Source organism: Nematolebias whitei, chromosome 5, assembly GCF_014905685.2.
Source record: "Nematolebias whitei isolate Nwh7 chromosome 5, NemWhi1, whole genome shotgun sequence".
Lineage (NCBI taxonomy): Eukaryota > Metazoa > Chordata > Actinopteri > Cyprinodontiformes > Rivulidae > Nematolebias > Nematolebias whitei.
Genome location: NC_056502.1, coordinates 6,904,980 through 6,926,222, shown reverse-complemented (window position 1 = coordinate 6,926,222; position 21,243 = coordinate 6,904,980). Strand labels below are relative to the sequence as shown.

At 39.0% G+C, this 21,243-nt stretch overlaps 1 protein-coding gene across 1 annotated transcript in view; it reads left to right on the top strand.

Moving 5' to 3' along the window:
* sema6e (sema domain, transmembrane domain (TM), and cytoplasmic domain, (semaphorin) 6E) overlaps window positions 1-21,243 on the top strand; it is a 193,360-nt gene that overhangs the window by 97,393 nt on the left and 74,724 nt on the right. The window contains exons 5-7 of the mRNA XM_037676120.1: window positions 7,861-8,065; window positions 15,201-15,315; window positions 17,687-17,744. Coding sequence (XP_037532048.1) covers window positions 7,924-8,065; window positions 15,201-15,315; window positions 17,687-17,744 — 315 coding nt within the window. The 5' untranslated portion in view covers window positions 7,861-7,923. The remainder of the gene's footprint in view (window positions 1-7,860; window positions 8,066-15,200; window positions 15,316-17,686; window positions 17,745-21,243) is intronic.

Genomic DNA, 21,243 nt, shown 5'->3' with positions numbered 1-21,243 from the left:
TCAATTATTTTGAGCATGATTGTTTGACAATCCTCTCTCATGTGTAAGTTGTGCATTGTGTTAATTAACTTAGTCATGCATTGAAGTGGTTTAAATCATCTTAGGTTGGGGTGGATGTGTGTGTGGTAGGCGTTCATTGCTCTGATTTATTAGACAGGATTGTTTTTCACGAGGCACAACCTCAACACATGGGAGGTAGAAAGAAGGTGACAAGTTTGTGCTAGAAAACAAACAAAACAACAATAAATTAAATTATTAAGCAAGATATATCCTATTTTTATCACAGAAAATGTAATGCCATTTGCAAAATTTGTTCACTTAGTGATTTGGGAAATTAATGTCTGCCCCATTTTTCTTCCTGTCACATTAAAACTCCCATGTGGTTGTTTTAGGAATAACCATTAGGCAATAAGAGCATTAAGTATATGCTGGCATCATAAGACATCCATAGAACTCAATTTTATTTCTGTGCGGTAATTGTATTTTTATGTTTAGTGCCTCTCCTTTGTATAATGCTCTGTACAGATATTTATTTAATTTAGAAGTCCATTGGAGCCAATTAATGGAGGTATAAGTAGTGCCATAGACTATTTATTGGAACCTGACAAACAGCATACTGTGTGCCAAGGTCTTGAATTGTCCCTTATTTTGTAGATTTGCACCCCAGGAGTCAGACTTGTAATCTTTTGAAGCATTCTTGAGCAATCTTTCTGAAAGTTTTTCTTTGAACACTGGCTTCCTTTCCTCACATTTTCAGTCTCTGTACGTGACCATTTTCAGAAACACTTTTCTGAAGCCATTTAACTCTGACCCAAAAATCGTTCAGTCGTGAAAAAAGTTCAAATTTAAAAGATAAACTGTTGTGTTTAAGCAAATGACTTTGGAAGTAACCTTTTTTTTTATATTGAATCTTCGAAACTTTGTTGTAAGCAACATTAAACCCAATTTGTCTCTGTTTTTGTGGCTGAATCTAAAAATGCAGTAAAGATATAACCTGACAACAACTTTCTGACCAAAACAAAACATAATTTTAGCATTGACAAGGTAATCCCCAAAGCATCATTGGCCAAACACTTGGTGCATATTTGATTATCAACTAAAGGATGCTATGTCTTTCAGGTTCTGTTTCAAGTATTTGCTGGAATTGTTCCTTTTATTTCTTCAAGATCAGTGTTTCAGATGCTCGATATATGCTGTAGATAAAGTTCTTAGGTTTGACACTTCAGTTTTTGTTCTCCTCTTGTTTACTTTCTAATAAGTTCTTTTCTAATATGCTTCAATGGTCAGGGACAAAGACTGGACAAAAAAGGATTCAAGCTTCTTTCTTGTCGTCCGCATCACATGTGGCACATGAGGTGGAACTGAATTGTGTGCACAGGGTCCCAGTTACATCCAACAAAAGTATAAAATGTAAAAGAAAAACAGTAATAAGATCTAAGATATGAACTAAGAAAAATGTTTAACTAAAAATACGCTAAGCACTAGTAGTACAAAAACAATACGCCGAACAGCAGCATGAACATGAGTCTGTGTGAGCACATGAGCACGAATGAATGCAGCAAGATGAAACAGATCAGCAGCAACATGAAACAGATCAGCAGCAACATGAAACAGATCAGCAGCAACATGTGATTTTTCACAGTGATTATCCTGGTTAGATATTCATGAGTCTAACAGCTTCAGGGTAGAAGCTGTTCTTCAGTCTAGTGGTTCTACACTTAATGCTCCTCAACCTCCTGCCTGAGGGGAGCGGGGCAAAAAAGTTGTGTGTGCTGGGTGAGTGTGGTCCTTCATGATGCAGGTGGCCCTCTTCCTGCATCTGGAGGTGTAAATGTCTGTGATGGTGGGGAGAATGACTCCAACAGACTTCTGTGCAGCCTTCACCACTCTCTGCAAAGCTTTTCTTTCTGCAGCTGTGCAGCCTCCATGCCACACGTTGATGCAGGAGCACAGGATGCTCTCCACTGCAAATCTGTAGGAGGCGAGGACTGAGCTTCTCTGACCAGCTCGTCTCAGCCGCCTGAGGAAGTAGAGTCTGATGAGCTTTCTTGATCAGGCTGGTGTTGTTGTTGTTGCCACAGCTGAGATCGTCATCCACGTGCAGACCTAAGTACCTGTAGCTGTAGACCACCTTCTCGCCAGAAAAAAAGAGTGAACAAGCAGTCAAAGGTTGAAGAAAAACTTTGAAAGCTTCTAGGACTTTAGTAAAACTTCTCTTAAGACAAACAACAAGTTTGACGAGTTGCAAATTAAGGGGTGTAAGTCCTGTTCAGTGCAGAAGATTACATTATAAAAGCGTCTTAATTCAGTTCAGTTAAATATTGTCCTTTAAGATACCCTCAACTTGACTTGCTTATCCTCTGATATCCACATGTCCTTATTAGATCACCCTGCGTAAAAGCCCACTTTATGTTGGTCTGCAGAGACCAGAGGCTAATGTGCCTAATTATGTTGTAAATTATCAAGGAGTCGAGGGATGCGCTCAGTCATTTTGCTGACTGGTGTATATACCAGTATGTCAGAGTGAAGGGCAGTGTGGCTTCAAGCATTTCAACAGCCCAGAAGCTTAGAGATATCCATGCTCTGAGAGGTGAGAGGAATATTCTATTTTGTGGCTATCACATTCAAGTGGATTAGGCTTCCCACCACTGGAGCACCAGAGAAGTGAGGAAAATACCAGAAGGCTGTTCGGCTTTGGAATTATTCTCTGCTTTTCAGCGCTGTGCAGCAGGTGTTGGCAGAAAATAGATCTCCCAAGTGTTTGCAGGTGCATGAAAGGCAGTGTACTTGATTGAGGTTAAAATTGAAATTTGGATTTTAAATTAGACTTTTTATTGGGCTGTTATGTTTGACCAAGTGGGGCCAGTAAAACATAAAAAGATTACTTGCAAAAGATGATGTATGAATATAAATGGCTTTATGGCCTTATCCATGCCAACCACTAAAGACAAAGCTCTATTTTATATGTCTTCTTCGTGCATCAGCCAAGTAAAGTCTGAGGAGATGTCATATAAATCCACAGACACAAGGCTGTTTGCTAATCCAAGTGAATGTCAGATAATCAATGAAGGACCCCAGGTTCCCAGAAACTTTTATCCTCTGCTGCCAATGGCTTCTTAATGGCTTAACAAGTCCAGTTCATTAAAAACAAAATGATTGGAGCCCTACCAGCCAAATCCTTCAACACAAATAGCAAACATGGGATGGCTTATTTCCCTTTGACAGCTGTCAGCTCTTCACCATCCACTCCCTCCACAGACACAGGCACCAACTGACTGGTTGAATTAAGACATTATTCTGGTGAGGGATGTGTCAGTCATGCATTTACATCACAGGTAAACATCAGCAGCTCATGTGTTCTTGCTGGATCAACTCATGCTGGAAAAAGGTCAAAAGTTGGGCAACAATTTTACAAAATCTGGATACAGATGAATTCTGAAGAACAAAAGCCCAGTTCAAAGCTTAACTTTTAATATCAGTTTTGTTTATTCACTAATGTGCTTATTGTAGATCTGGACTTTATTCAAATTTAGCAGACAATCGGTGCAATACCATGAAATTTGTTTCAACGAGGACACATTATTTACGTCTGAGTGTCTTAAAGTGACTCATAATTTGTACAAATGCCCAAAGCATTTCTCAAACAAGTTGCTACATTGAATAAAATCATAACTCAGTCAAAATACTGTCCCAAATATGAAACAAATAATGTTGTACTTGAGTGTTTAGAGCAGTCGTCCTCCAATAGGAGAGTTGGGGGTTCGATTCCACAAGCAGTCACATGCCCATGTGTCTCTGGGCAAGACACTGAACCCCTCATTGCCTCCGATGTTTGTCCCATCGGTGTATGATTGTGATAAAGCTCTGATTATTCTTTGTAGAGATCTAGTCAGAGTGCTGTATGAATGGGTAAATGAGGCGCAGATTGTAGTCTAAAGAGCTTTAAGTATGTCGATAACATAGAAAAGTGCTATATAAGTACAGTCCGTTTACCATTTGAGTAGCTGCTTTGTTGACTGGTTCTCCTCTAGAAAATTAAACATTTCAGATGAACCAGTTCTTCGAAGCCAAGCAGCAACGGAACATTTTGTTTGTGAGTTTATTACAGGGTGTTGGTAATATTGTCTGCCTCAGTCTTTCTGGGTTTTGTGGCTGACTGGCAGGTTTGTCTAGAGACGTAATGAAACAAGAACATCTCTATAAATCCTGAATCCCTCTCTTGACATGGCTATTGTGCATTTCCTCAACATTTCAAATGAGCTCGTTAAAAAATTGCATACCACCAGTAGAGGAAAAAATGGAATCCTTAACAGGCTGCGTGATCTGAGAATCTTGGCTTGTGGAGTAAGTGTGCTCTTGTATTTACTCTGGTTGTCTTGTTTAGCGTGCTTCATCACTCTGCTGGCTGCCTTTGTTGAACTAAGTGGATTGTCAATGATTTCAGAATGATTCCTGTTCCCTGAATCTGCTGCTTCTGGCTGGACGGCTGCATATTCAAAACAGAAGCAGGTTAGCTGAGTACTGTTGGACTTTTTAACATTTGTTTCTTCTCCTAAAACAGTCGTTTTATTTGGTATTTTGGGTGTTTTTTAACATTTTGAGATTTTTTTTGTTTATTTATCCATTTGATAAATACTACTATAACAATATGTTTGTGCAAATGACTGCCCTCTCTGGCAGGAAAAAATATTCAACTCATGGCGTACGAAGCCAATCTATCAAAAATATTATTATTTAGAGCCACCGGCTGCCACACAAACTGTTGTCATTCACAAAGTAACACAAGCAGGCTCTCTCTTGCTTTCTCACATTGTGGGATTGCAACCATTGCTTGGCCTCGTTGCTAAATGCAGCTCTTCCCCTACATTTAGATGAAGCAAACTATTTTCAGTGATGTTTCATATCTCGTTGGACTTTATTTTCTGCTTTTACTAAAAATAGAGTGTGGCGCCCAAGTCTTATTCCAACTGACAGTTCATGAACTTTGAAAGCACGAAGGGAGATTCTGCCCAAATAAACTGTCTGGATGCAGGTCATCACATTCTGAAGTTAGATCAACACACGCAGTAAACTGCAATATTTTATCATTTTTAAAATAACTAAAAGCTTGTTTGTTAAACAATTTATTATGTATGTGTCTTTAAATGTATGCCATCAAATATATATATATATTTTTTTTTACATATTTTACTAATTTTCTTAGTTTAATTCTGTAGTTTTTATTTTTTCTGGTGATGAATCACAATAAAGAACAGTCGTCTGGTTGCCAGGCTAATTTAATTTGTCATATATACTAATCTCTGTGTTCACAGCTCAGCTACTATGTTTAGTTATATCCTCCATGTTCTTTTTCTTCAGAGCCGATTTGTGTCAAATGTGTCTATGCCAAATTTCAATAAATTAATGCACATCTGAATGAGAGGAAAGAACAGAACATCAGGGTTACACACACACACACACACATATATATATATACAATAAATATATATATACAATAAATATTTGATCACCACAGGTTAACTTTCAGTTATTCTTCCAAGCAGACACATCAGCATGCTATAATATAATAACAGAACATGCTGTAATATAGAACAATAATAAAATGTCAAACCAAACTGTAAAATGTTTATTTACAGGAACAAATGTGATTGCTGCCCACCAATAGACATAGAATTTTGTGTATTTAACACGTATCCTTCAGATAAAATAATTTTAATTAAGTCTTATTTATATAATTAGAAATAAAGAGTAATCATACCATGCCAGCTTTATTTATAGAGCACTTTCAACACCCACAGGACCAACGTGCTGTACACATAATAAAACAATAATACAGTCAGATAATTAAAAAGATTAAAATGATTAAAAGTCACATAATAAAAGTTGTACACATACAGGACACATCATAAAGCAATCATACAATCGGATAATAAAAAGCGATTCAAATTATTAAAAGTCGATGTCTCGGATGGTGTCAAAGGTCAATGAGAAGAGATGGGTTTAAGAAGGGATTTAAAAACGGACGGGGAAGAGGCCTGTCTGATGATCAAGGGTAGGTCGTTCCACAGTTTAGGAGCTGTCACAGCAAAAGCACGGTCTTCTCTGAGCTTACGCTTTGTCTTTGGCACACTCAGGAGCAGCTGATCACATGACCTGAGGGATTGAGAGGCTGTACAGATGTAGCAATTCAGACTGATAGGGCGGGGCAAGTCCATTAAGAGCTTTAAAAGCAAATAAAATAAAATGATTTTTAAATGAATCCTGGAATGTACGGGCAGCCAGTGCAGGGAGGCTAAAACAGGTGAAATGTGGTAAAACTTTCGTGTGCCAGTTAAAAACCATGCAGCAGCGTTCTGTACCCTCTGAAGCTGAGAGATGCATGGATCAGTGATTCCTGTGTAGATTATATCCTGATGCATGCTCAATAATCCTGTGTAGATTATGTTACAGTAGTCCAGCCGAGTGGTCACAAAGGCATAAACTACTGTTTTAAAATGACGCTTGGAAAGAATCTGCTTTACTTTAGCCAGCTGCCTCAGTTGGAAAAAAAAAACTAGTTTTAACAACTGCTCTGATGTGATTTTCTAACTTTAGTCCATCATCGACTTTGACCCCCAAGTTTGTAACAGTTGGCCCGATATACTGGACCAAGGAACAAACATCCACATTGGGAATCTCAGTGAAGCTTCCAAAGACCATCACCTCAGTCTTTCCCTCATTGAACTTTGAGAAGTTCACAGCCATCCAGGCTTTGATGTCCTCCAGACATGAACACAGAGGGGCCATAGAGTTTGTCATTTTTCTTTAGCGGGACATAGATCTGTGCATCATCTGCGTAACAATGAAAGGAGATCCCATATTTTGCCAAGAGGGAGCAGGTACAGTGTGAAGATGAGGGGACCTAAGACTGAGTCCTGTGGAACCCCAAACAAGAGGGGAGCAGAGGAGAACACATGGTCACCAAGGCAGACACAGAAAGTACGCTCTGCTAAGTAGGACCTAAACCAGTCCAGTACCGCTGTCCCCACCCCCCACCAATTGCTTCAAACGACAAAGTAAGATGTTATGGTCCACGGTGTCAAAAGCAGATGATAAGTCTAAAAGCAGGAGGACAACTCAGTTGCTAAAATAATTAATCATAAGTCATAAGTAGTTTAAAGTTGTTTGCTTCTGAAGTGGAAATTTGGGACGACACAAAAGTCAGTAATATGTTTACACCTTCCTGTCCTTAAAGTTCATGACCTGTAGCTTACAATGGGTGGTCCAAACAAACCACAGAGTCTCCGTGTCCACACAGTACGCATACAATCAGGTCTCTCTTGTAAATGAGTCCTCGAGGCTCAATGGGATTTACCTGTCTAAATAAAGGTTGAATGAATACAACAATGCTCCGCTCTCTATCTGCAACTGTCCTGCTACGCTGCTGCTGATATACTGATAATTCCCTCAACCTTCTGTCCAGCTCTGTTACTGTGTAGTTGAACGTGAATGATGAATTATTGTCCTTTTTTTTTTGTTTGCGTCTCAGACGAGCAAAATGTTGAAGTCAGGAGTCTCAGGTTCTCTTTATTTTTTTTTTTTATGCCATGATGAATTTCCTAGCTAAATTTAATTCACAACATAAAAAATAGTCAACTTCTTTCAAGATTTACCATAAAAACCAAGTGCCCTGTCCTAACTTCTTTAAACTGCCATCAAGATGTTGTAATGGGAGGATAAATGAGGTGGTGCTGTTGGAATTAGTAAATGTATAAAGACTGATTTAACTGATCATAGGACTGATTCTGTGATGCGTTTGAAAGTCAGGCGTGCCAGATTTAACTATCATTCTAACCTTGATCATTCTGTGTTTGTTCTCAGGTGGACTTGGGGAGTCTGTTGTGGACCATGTGTTTCTGGTGACGTCCCCCTTCTTCTGCCAACATGAGGCTGATGCCCAAACTGCCTCAGCCCATCCTGCCAGCCTTCCTGGCTCTCACTGTAGTTGCCTTTTTACCTCAGCTGTCCTCAGGAGCAGCACCATTTCCCCAAGACCTGGAACCAATCAGCATTGTGGGAAGAGAATGTAAGTGTCAAGTCTGTTGTGTTGCCATGGTGACCATTATTGCAAGAGTACATGTAATACAAGGTGATGGTCACAAAGGCATTATGTCTCATCACTGGGGGACACGGCTCAGGGTGGAGGATGTGTTTAAGGCCACATTTGCAACAATGAAATGTTTACAAGGCTGGCTTTGTTCCTTGGATGTGAATCAGTGTGTTTACTTGTTTACTTTCTAGTGTAAAAATGAGTGTGAGGCATAAAAGAATGTGCAAACAAAACATGTTGCGATTATTTGTAGGTTTGTAGTCCTAAACTGTCAAATACATAATTTTGTAGTTCCACTTGTCCGCCTGTCTGCTGAACTCTCAGTTGAAGTTTGAGTCTTGTCCACGTGTGCACTCTTTCCTTATAAAAGCATATTTTTGAGTTTTTGGTCACTGAAAATAATCTTAATCTTTGAAAAGTTTGTAGAATTGTTAGTTTCCATTTCATGTTGCAGCTCGTTAGCCAGATTGTCCATAAAGATTCAGACTCTTCACAAACAGTTTGTATAAAACAGCAGCTTGGCACAGACTAAATCTATCTGACAAATAGGAGAAAGGAAGTGATTTGTAATTGTTTTAGATCAGTTGTACCTTTTGGAGGAATCAGCAGACAAGCTACTTGAAAATTTAAATGTTTTGACTTTTATCCATTATACAACCTAATGAGTCATAACGATTCCAGTTATTCAAAAGTGTCAAATAAACGGAAAACTAAAGGGCCCAGCGTGCTCCATCCAAAGCCGAGCAGTCGACTCGAGGTCACGTGGTTGCAGGATGTTTGTTTTCATGCACACCTTTCATAGTCCACAAGACACAGGTGCAGAACGCCTGAGAAACCCCTCCCGCTGCATCACCGTACGGGTTTCTTCCCGCCAAGTCTCCACTCCATCCCTGCAGCCATCATCTGGCCACAAATTTATCTGAAGAAAGCTCCACTCACTTCCATATATGATGTCTGCACAATCTCCATCCAGGAGTTTTTGGTCATTTGACTAATTTAGTGTGTTTGAGGGGTCATTCAGCTGAATGTCCAGGTGCATTTCTGCAGTGACGAACACGCCCACAAACTTCTGACCAATCACACAATACTTGATGCATACACCTGTGAGAAAAGTTAACCTTGGACCTTGTGTGGAGAAGGGGCGGGAGAAACTGCTCTGAGAATAAAATGACGCTGTTTTCATCACGCAACTACGACAATAAGAGACGATTTTGTCACTACGGATGGAGTATGCTGAGCCCTTAAGAGATGCTTGAATCAAGCTGCCTGCCCTGAAAACTCGAAGTGAGAGCAGTTTGGAGAACAGGAAAACAGCCTGACAACTAATTTACGGTAGTTTCTTTATACTTTGTTTGAACTGACTACCACAATTATCAGTTTCCAATTACGGTAAATAGAATCTAATGAAAAAGTACATTCTTCTTCTTTCGGCTGCTGTTCGACATATTGTTTTTGTACTACTAGTGCTTAGCGTATTTTTAGTTCATGTTTTTCTTTGTTCATATTTTAGATTTCTTCTTTTACATTTTATACTTTTATTGGATGCAACTGGGGGCTCTGTTTACTCAGTTTCGTTCCACCTCATGTACCAATTCAATTCAATTCAGTTTATTTATACGGTGCCAAATCACGATGAAGTTGTCCCAGGGCACTTTACAGGAACATTCACATGCATAGAAAAGCCAATTAGTAAAGTTCTCTATCTAAGGAAGCAAGCAGACACGTTAAATCTTCACTTCGTCGCAGTTTCCCATCCTGAGCAAGCACAGTGGCAACAGTGGGAAGGAAAAACTCCCTTTTAAAAGGGACAAGTGATGCGAATGATGGTAAAGAACCTTGAATCCTTGAATCCCTTCTTTAGGGGTCGCCACAGCGAACTAAGTCGCACAAAGACTTGGCAATTATTTTTATACCGGATGCCCTTCCTGAGTCCTGACGCAACCACAGACCACCGAGCTACCACAGCCCTCTGTGTGGAGCAGAGAGCTACATCTAGGGTGCCCGGGGGAGCAGATGTTGGGGGTTAAGGCCTTGCTGAAGGGCCCAGAGTGGGGCAAATGAGGGTGGAGACAGGTGTGGGTGCTTCACTTTTCCCACCCACATTTTGATGTCTGTACTGGGAGTTGACCCAGCGATCTTCCGATCACAGGCTCACCATCTCTAACCTCTGTGCCACCACTCCTTAATGAAAAATTACATCCAAGCATAAAAATACTAAAACATGAGATTTGGTTTTGGCTAAAACATTTGACATCCGTAACACTTTTTTTTTTATCATAAAAGACAAATACCTGACATCTCATCAGAGCGGTCTTCAGTAGAGGTCTTGGCTAGTAACTGTTATGGGCCGTAATGGATTTACGAGGTGGCTGGGACCATGTCCCACACACTGTAATTGATCTATCTGGAAGAGAGTAATGCAAGCATTAGCAGAAATAGTGCACTAATAGTGCTATATTTGGAGCTCCGTCCCAGGTGTAATGGGAGCAATTTGTCACCTCTGACTCTAGCAAGTGACAGCACGGCGCAAGGTCCCTTATAACTTTGGTACATCTGTAATAAATTGTAGTATTTTGTAAAAAGGAAGTCTTTGAAATCATATCTAAATGACTCCTTGTGCGGGGAAAAGACTAAACCTGTTGGCATCATAACTTTATCGGTAGTGGATTGTGTGGACTGTAAATCCTAAGTTGGTGCAGATATGTCTTGCTTAACTTGTTTATACTCAGCTGCCATTTATGGACTTATTTTTGTGGAACTAGGGATGTATCCATACCGTGTTTTATACTTTTATAGTTTGTCAAAGAACATGATGAAGGAAACCCATGACTATCAAATGATTTGACTTTTGCAATCGTACTCCTGGGTGAGTTCAGAAAACGTGATGCCCTATCTCGTCTTCTCTGCAGGACTTCAGAACCCCTCGTTGTCCTGGATCGTTAAACTAACCTGAAAACAGACTATGAAGCATTTACTGGCTGTTTTACACACTATTTATTTCATAGCTTTTTGTGTAAGCCAGTTCATCACCATAACGTGTTGACTATGAGCTGCTTTAAGGTAGATATTTATTTTATGCAGTTTCAGAAATGCTCCAACGACTTTTACTGCTTATAAAAAGATTTGGCAGAATGCAGTGAGTTGCAGTGCAGGACGCAGGATCTCGCTTCACTTTTACTGCACAGCAGCAACAAAGCCCAGAAGACATTATTTGTGACATGACTCGAACATTTAAAGGTACAGGTAAAGGTTACAGTGGACCAACGAGAAGTCATCAGCTGGTGATGATTTGATAAAAGTGGTTAAATACCAATATGCATAATCCAGGATGGTAATGATTGATGATTCAGTGCACGTCTAATGGAATAAACAGAAGCCTTGTTGATGAAAACGTGCACTTTTCCACACTAATGATCTTAGGTAGTAAAAGGATGTGGTGAGAGAGCAGTCAATAGCTCCACTATAAATACACAAGAGAGCATTGACATTTTAAAATGTTTCTCTTTCAATCAATCACGCAATAATTTGAACATAAAGTCATATTTAAGGGTTTACTGAACATTACTACAAACCAAAACCTTTTAAACTTTTAATAAGTATTTGTTCCCTGGAACGTGATATGAATTCAAAGAGAGTTGATTTGCCACTATGAACAATTAATTAAATATATCTTCTTCTTCTTCTTTCGGCTTTTCCCTCTTCAGGAGTCTCCACAGTGAGTCATCCTCCTCCACCTCACTCTGTCCTCTGCGTCCTCTGTCCTCACTCCAACTACCTCCATGTCCTCTCTAACTGCATCCATAGATCTCCTCTTTGTCTTTTTTCTGGCAGCTGCATTTCTAACATCCTTCTATCAATATACCTACGGTCGCTCCTCTGGACATGTCCAAACCATCTCAGTATGGCCTCTCTAACTTTATCTGTCAGTTGTTCAACCTGTGCTGTACCTCTGATGATCTTGTTCCTAATCTTATCCATCCTTGTCACTCCTAAGGAGAACCTTAACATCTTCATTTCTGCCACTTCCAGTTCTGTCTCCTGTCTTTTTGTCAGTGCTTCTGTCTCCAGACCATACCATACCATTTTATTTATAGAGCACCTAAAACAGCTACAAGGTCAGCCAAAGTGCTGTACAGACAGAACAACAGACAACACACAAAGCAACATACAAAATATGCATACAATATAGCTGGTCTCACCACTGTCTTGTAAACGTTTCCTTTGACCTTTGCTGCCACCCTTTTGTCACAAATCACTCCTGAAACTTTTCTCCATCTACTCCATCCTGACTGGACTCTCTTTTTCACCTCTTTACCACATTCCCCATTTTCCTGGACAGTGGACCCCAAGTCCTTGAAGTCCTGCACCTTTGTGACCTCTGCTCCTTGTAGCCTCACTGTTCCACCTCCTCCCTCTCATTCACACACATGTACTCTGTCTTACTACAGCTGACTTTCATTCCTCTTCTTTCAAGTGCATACCTCCACCTCTCCAAGTTCTCTTCCACCTGTTCCCTGTTCTCACCACAGATGTCATCTGCAAACATCATAGTCCACGGGGATTCTTGCCTGACCTCATCTGTTAGTCGGTCCATCACCAGAGCAAACAAGAAGGGGCTCAGAGCCAATCCTTGATGCACTCCCACCTCCACATTGAAGCTATCTGTCACTCCTACAGTACATCTCACCACTGTCCTGCTGTCCTTATACATGTCCTGTACCAGTCTAATATACTTTTCTGCCACTCCAGATTTTCTCATGCAATACCACACCTCCTCCCTTGGCACTCTCATTATTAATTAAATTAATTAATTTAATTAATTAAATATGTATATACTGTACATATAGTTTTGTTAGATACATTTCTCAAAGTTGAGTTATTTGGTTATACAGTAGTCCATTTATCACGGGGATCTGTTTGTTCCCTGATAAGTGAAAAATCGAGAAGTAGGAATAGTAATTCAAGTAGTAAGTAGTAGTTTTTATATATATATATATATATATATATATATATATATATATACACACAATTATAATTGTTAAGGCATTTTAAACCCTTCCTACACACTTGCAATGTTCTAAACAATGTTACTAAACTCTAAAGGCTCTAAAAGAGAGAACAGAATGTCATGGTGTTAGCTCTCTGCCTCTGGCTGCTCTCTTCCACCTGCCAGTGCTCTTGGCCACGCCCACTTCTCCACTGCAGAGCAGAGATATGACGCACTGCAGGAGAAAGCTTTTTTTCTGCAGCTTGGGCTGCACACAGGTGCTAAATAATTTAAAATAATTTATTTTAAATAAAAGTCTCATGCCGGTCGTGCGGCTCATCCATCAACCAGCCAATTGTTTGTCATGTCCAATCTTATTTTGAAAAACTGCTATAGAGCGAGTCCACGATAAACGACCCGTGAAGTTTCGATGTACTACTGTATTCTCATTTAAAAGCAGATAAATTGAAAATTTAAATAATTAATAGTGAATTCATTTTCTTAAAGGAAGAAGCGGGTAAAGATAATGGATGGATGAATAAATAGTCTTTATAAATAAATAATAATAAATAAATAATAAATATACTTTTTTTTTCTTTTTGCTTGATATGTTTTGGTTGAGTCCGAGTCTGTGTTTTGATGTTGCAGCTCAGTGAAGGTTTTTGGTCTTTTGCCTGGAAAGTCTGAAAGTTATCTGACCTCCATTAGCTGCCTCGTCACTTTTGCCTCCAGGGACCCGGTTGCCTCCGTGTCACACAGGATGTGAAAGTTCTCAAATGCAATCAGAAATCCTCATTTTCTAGCGACAGGACTGCAGGACGTGCGTTTAAACGTTGGACGTTCTTTCACCAGACTGCACAGCAAAGTCCAGCACTTAACCAGTCATTAGGCTTTCAGATTTTTAACAGTTGATTTGACACAAGTGGTTTGGGGGACTCTCCGTAAAGAGGCTAATTTTGGGTTGGGCTGTAATTCTAGTGGGGATTGTTAATTAAGCAGCCCAGGTCAAAAGAGAGGCAGGGGGGGCACTTAGTAAGTTATTTACAAGTTCAGAGCTTTATTAACTTCATTTTAATTAATGTTTAGTTTAAAATAGTTAAACAAAAGCACCAAAAAATAAGTCTTAAGTGGACAAAGGCTTGGCATCAGTTTTGAGGCGGGCTCATTTTAATTTTGCTTCAAGCTTTGTCTTTTATTTTTTGAACAGTTTTTAAAAGAGATGCCAATCTGCTGACAGGCTGTCATTTTTTTTTCAGTTAAAGTCCTGGACTTTAGCACTCGTTGTTCAAACATCTCCATCCTGCGAGTTAATGCGCTGCTAGAAACGAGGAGGAGAAGAGAAATTTACATGAAGAATATCTGCTCTAATGGAACACAGAGCTGATGTATCGCTCTTTCTGTTCGCTCCACCTCGCCAGGTTCATCTTATCTTGCAATTTTTGTGCTATTTCACCCACACACTTTATGCATGAGCACACCTGATTTCTCCTAAATTATATGCTTTTTTTTTCCCCCTTCAGTATTTTAGACGTTCTTTTGCAAGGTGAAGCTATTTAAATTTCATTGATGATGACTTAAAGTTGAACTTCTGTAACCTGGGAAACAGATGACTGCTATTTAAATGTGGCTTGACCCAGACAGTGAGACTCTGCTGAAATACTTTTGTTTCCTTGTCCCTGCTTGGCTCAGTCCCCAGACACGTCTGTGCACAAATGCTTACCAAGAGGCGTTTATTTAAATCAGATTGACTTCTGTGACACAACTGCTTAATTTGCATCTTAGGATGTCTTTCTTTTTAATCATTGTTATTCCCTGCTCTTCCACCTCCACAAGTTCACATTAGCATACTGTATTAGCTCTGGCTTATGAGCACAGTGTCCTAGATGGTAACCTCTTGGATAGGGATTGTTTCTACTAAATTGTGAATTATGTACATTTTTTTTTTTTGTTGTTGTTATATAACAGTAAGCATATGATACAAATATGGTAAATGTTTGTTGTTATAAGCGATGACGGTGTAATAGGAAAAGCGAATAATTGTCAGGATTAAAGTACATCTTCAAACAAAAGCTGAGAGTTTATGCAAGTTTCATGACCGTTATCTTCATCTTTTGATCCGTGCAGCTTCGTACCTCTACCCCAGCTTCCAGGGGCTCATGTCAGACAACGACACACTCCGCCTGGGCCTGGACTTCCAACGTATGCTGAGAATCAACCACATGCTTTACATCGCTGCCCGGTCAGTTTTCGTTTTCTTTCCCTTTAATATTTGTTTTCTGTTAACTGCCCACATATGTGATTTTTTTTATTTTATTTTTGTACCCGTTTCCAACATCTGAACCTATTTATGTTTTGTTAATGGGTTAAACTAATATACCCTAAAGCATCTGCTTAATTATAAACAACAAATGCACTAATTTTGCCTTTGACATCAGTCACTAAGCATCCAGGTGGGTTAAATAAGCTGCTGAAGAATAAAAACTTTCTACGAGATGCATTTTCTTTTGTATAGTTGAAAATATAAGTAAACAAACGGCTAAGTAAAAACTAGAGAAAATGCATTTTATTTGAAATTGCAGCCTGGATGCTGAGGGCTACATGACTAAAGGAGCAAAACATTAGCTAAAAGATGAAAAATGCAAAATGCTTGCTAAAAATCAAAATAAGCAAATTATCATATATAGAAGCTGAAAGTAGATAACAGCTAAAAGAAGCATCGGAAGACAAAAATGAAGCTTGTTGAAGGAAATTTCAAAGATTGATTTTAATTGAACTGAAGAAAAGTTTGTGTATTTGTATGAAGACAAAACGTAATTAAAGTTAAATATTTAGAAAAATATAAGTTGTAAAAATCCAAAGTTGCATCACCCATTTCCAGAATTAAATAAGCATTTTAATTAGAGATGCACGATATTGGATTTTTGACAGATATCCGATATGCCGATATGTTAAAACTTATTTGGCCAATATCAATATTTTTTATATACTTTCCTTTATCAGAACATAGCCCTCTTATTTAGTCTTATTTGCTACAAAAACATTGTGTAACAGCTGTAAGAGCTGGTGACAAATAGTCTGTATAATAGCCATATATTTATAGTACTTTAACGTATATTAAATGAAAAGTGTTACATGTTATTTATTAGCATTAGTCACCTGCGATGCTGTCTCACTTGTGGAGACTTGTTCCAGGTTCCTATAGCTGCAGTGTGGGATCCTCTGCACTCTTGTGCATGAAGGACAGACTTTTTAAGTTTAAAGTTTTTGTCTATCCATTATGCTGTAAGACAAATCATGCTAACAGGACTAACACGATGTCCAAATGTCTGTGGTAAAACTCACCCAAGTGCTATCAGCTATTAGCTTCTCAATGATGTCGGAAATGGCGGCTTGTAACTCGGGTAAGGCTTCGTCAGAAACATATCAGACTGGGGGCGATGTAGTGAGGCTCAACATAGTCCAAAAATCTTGGGAATCCAACATCCTCAACGGAAAAAAAAAACTTCCACACCGCCGTGATCAGATCAGGTAGGAGCGCGTGACATCACGTTGTGCTGGCACTGCAGGTATCCTTGTCACTGGGTTGTCACGCAAAAACAGCGTCTTATATCGGTGAGTTATTTTAATGGAATGGCCGATGTCCGATATTTAACTTTAACACTAATATTGGCTGATGCCAATACCATGTCGATAATATTGTGCATCCCTAATTTTAATATATTAATATAAATGGCTCAAAGTAAAGTAGGAAAATAGTTTAGTTGCACCCATTGTGCAAAAATGTCTGACAAAATAACGTAAAATATAGTTTGAATGCTGAGTCAGCATTTAGACTATTAACAGAAACGTTAAACCAAGCAAAGTATAAATAGCAGGGACCAGGTGAAATGATAAAACTTGGCAGGATGGGGGGAGAAACTGCTCTTTCTTTAAGTGGTATCAAGGCAGAAGTAGGTTTTGATGCAACGTCAGTGTCTTGAAGAAATGGTAACGCTAAAGTCAAATGTCTCCAAATTAAACTTTGAGAAGCTTTTAACACACCTTCAGTTAAACCCCTTCAGATGTTTTGTTACTTTCCTCGGCCAGATTGCTTTCCCTAGATTAAATGCTGTAGGGTAATTATATACAAAGAACAGCGTTTCTCCACCTCTGCCTTTTTGTTTCTTCTGTAAAATAAATTCTGCCTACGTTTTTTGGCTCCATACCAAACTGCAGCACCGCTAGTGCCAAAAAATCCATCCAAACGGTGTGGAGAGCCTTAATATTTCTAAATTAGCCTAATATTTTCCACAGCTGCATTCAGCAGAGTGCACGCCTCACTTCACAAAGTGATTCATACGAGTTGTGTCAATGCTTGGACAACTTTTGTGAGGTCCTAAAGCCAAAAAGGCCAAGTTTGCTTGTTTTTATTTTTTTATTTTTCACCTTCCAGACGTTGTTGTTGAGCAGCTGTGAAGAATCTCAGTAAGAGAAATCAAAGCTTTTATTTCTTCTTTCATTGTGGGTGAAATAGATGAAAATATTACAGATATCAATGTTCAGAAAGCATCAAGACGAGATAAAAGCTTGGAAAGAAAACCCCCCATTAATGTCTGTATTTTGTTTTGTAGGGACCATGTGTTTGCAATCAATCTCGCCATGTCATCTGATCAGATAATCCCACAGCAGGTAAGAGTCTCTGTTGTGACTGAAATGTAGCTTCTTTGCAGTTCTTTTTCAATAAAACACATACAAAGCATTTAAACTGTTCTATAATACAGCTGCTGATTTTTTTTAATGCAAATTCTCCCTTTTGTGATACATTTTTCATTTAAACATTATTTAGGGAGTGTTTTGTCTTATGATCTGTGGAAATAAAATAGTAATCTGCTTTATCAGCTAAATAGGACTTTTTTTAAAAACTTGTTGCGGTGTAATATATATTTAGGATTATGTACCATACTTCTACCGTACACGTCGTACCGCCGTATAAGTCACATCAGTCCAAATATGTCTAATAAAGTGGGGGGTCGGTCACTTCACCGTATAAGTTGCATCGATTATGCGTCGCCGCTGACCACCTGGAAATGTGGGCTGGTGTTGTGCCAAAAATCGATAGGCTACCAAATGGCAGCCACGGCAACGTGCATGAGAGGACTTTGACAAGAATTTAACAAGATTTACACTTAAAAACAATTATTTGTTTGCTCGAAATTATAGCAAAGGTGAATCCAAAAAAAGGTTAAAAACAAAACAACTAGACTTTATTTGTAAATGACGATGTTTCGTTTCTCATCCGAGGAGCGTTCTTAATTCAATGCATGCAGACTGACCTCTCGCTCTTCATAACAGAGAATCGCTATGGTCTTTGTTAGTGAGCGGTCAATCTGCATGTGTCAATCTGCATTATGCGAGCTTACAGAACACCTCTGCTTTATAACTTGAATCCCACACTCTTTGTTCAAATTAAGGAAGCTCCTTGCATGAGAAGCGAAACCTCTTCAGTTACAATTAAAGTCCAGTTGTTTTGTTTTTTAACCTATTTTTGGATTTACCATGTCCTGGATGACTGAGAATTTTCATCAGCGTATAGCAAAGGTGTGTCTCAATTTAACTTTTCCTTAATAAATGCAGTATATTGGTCAAATCAGCTGCATTTCAAAAGCCGATTTGTGACGAGCGACAAAGGTGGCTTGGTATGGCAAGCCAAGTGTCTCCGTAATAGCCACTTTTACCTATAAATGAGACACTTGGCTTTCCATATTACTCGAGCGCCCTCTATCAGCTGAAAATGGTAGTGTTCAATATTTTCCATGTCAGAATGAATGAAATCGTCAGATCTTAGACATAAATTGGGTTATAAATATGGGGCAAAAAAACGTATATTAGTCGTTTCAGTGTACAAGTCGCAGGACTTGTGGATTTATGTAAAAAGATGTGACTTATATAGCAAAAAATATGGTAGCTATTAAAAATGCAACAAGACTTTCACAGAGATGTCTGTCTGGGTAGTACAGGATGACAAATTTACAAACTGCTCTTTCTTTCTTTCTTTTTGCCAGACCTACACTGTGTTTACTCTTTTGTCATTTTTCTATCAGATCGTTTTCTTTCTTGCATTCTGCCTTCTTTATTCATCATTAAACGGTCTCTCCTCAGACTTGCATCCACCACAAGTGGAGTGCTGCTCTCGTTGCGTTTGAAGTGCCGTGCTCTCTCTCGTATCTGAATCTAATTTGTCAAACATGATTGCACTTAAATAAAAGCCCTTAGAGGTCAGGACTTTTGTTGGCTTGTATTTAGATCAGCCCCAAACAAGGATATTTGTTCTGATAAGTCCACCAAACTACATGTAGGAGATCTAAGCTGTTGATTTGTGTGCAGACTGTGGCACAAAGAAATGAGAACTTCTGAGTGCCGCAGTGTTCAATTACTAGATGAGAACCTAAATAATGAATGTTTGGACAGGTTTTTTTTTTTTTTTTATCCATTCACTCGATGTTCCTGCAGTAAGACGGCAGCAACTGAGTGGAAAATTATAAAGACCCCACTCCTATATTCTGCTTCTCACTCTGCTTTTCCTGCTATCCATCTGAGCAGGTTCATTAGTGTGTGACTGAGTCATATTGCTAGAAAATGGTGTGTCCTCCACATCTCTGATCCATTCTTTCATGCGAGCTCATTTTAAACAGCCTTTCCATTCCTCACACCAGGCGTTCATTCACGTCCTCCCCTTCCCGCTGGCTTGTGTGGCTGTAAGTTATTATTAGTAAACCAAATCGAGCGTAGTCGAGGGTGGGACTATTAGCATAATGCTGATTCCCACTGAATTGTGTCAGATCTTTACAAAGTTGTGCCAGAGGTGTTCAGCAGAAAAGCAAACTAAAAACTAACAGCTAATGGGTATTTGAGTAATAATTTCTAAAAACTTGGGTTGTATGCAACATGTGATGATCAATCAGAGGTGAAACACCCCAAAGGTCCATACTCCCAGGAATCCTGTTTTTATGATGATAGAAACTTTTTAACGTTTTTCTTTCAGTCCGAAACCAAATCTTGATTCAGGATTTGTTTTTCTTCCTTGTCTGGGTCGGCTCTTGTTTGATTCTGCTCTTGACTGCCTGGCTGAAAGCTATTAAACAACTGAAAACTATTTCTGAGAGAAGTAGAACAAGGGTGCTGTGGAATAAATAAATTATGTTTCAGGGAGTTACGATCCAAGAGAATGAAGTGCCAGCTCCAGCAAAGAATCAGAATGTTTATTTCAGTTTTATACACTTATGTATGCATCTATATTTGCTTTATTCCCCTTTACTTTGACTAAAATTACTTAATGTGCTTATCTTGAACTTACTGGGTTTTATTTTCTTTAAAACATTGTTTTCTAGAAATAGGAAGACATTATTTTAAAAAAAAATTCCACACAGAAGTTGCACAATTTAATTGACCACCCATATACAAGCAGACGAAAATGAGTGCCGTAATTTCCGGACTATTGAGCGCACCTGAATATAAGCCACACCCACAAAATTTTAAAAAGTACATATATAGGTCACACTTGTCTAAAACCCGCCGGTGTCCACATTGTAACATGAGATGTTTACACAGAAATATTTTTTTTTTTACTTTTAATTAAAAACATATCAGTAGCATGCACAAACACGTACAGTAAATGTTTTTTTTTTTTTCTGAGCAGTGCCTGCAACACAGCTGGTTTAAGAAACATTGAACAGTAGCCTATCAGGACAAGTCCTTGAACACTGTTCATCTTCCTCCTGTGCATTAAAACCACTAAAGCCGTCTTCTTCACTGTCAGAATAGAACAGCCCCTCAGAAAAACATCATCACTTTCGTCCTCAGTCTCTTTCATTGTCGCTCTCAACATAACTTTTGCCTCGAAACAAATTTGCAATTGGATTTATGATTCACATAGTTCGAGTGGCTGCAAATACTTTGTTGTGCCCCATGAAGGGGGGAAATTCCTGCACAACGGGGAGGGGAAGTGAGGGGGAACCCCGCCCCCAACGTTCTCTCCTCCCCTCCTCGTTGTGCAAACAGGTCACAGTGGACCAATGAAACCAAGCATCATTGGTCCACTGTGACCTGTTTGCTAATTTCACTGGTCAGAATTTTTTTAAACCTTTTTATTTATATAGGTAGTCTCACTGAGTCACGAGGACACCCCCCC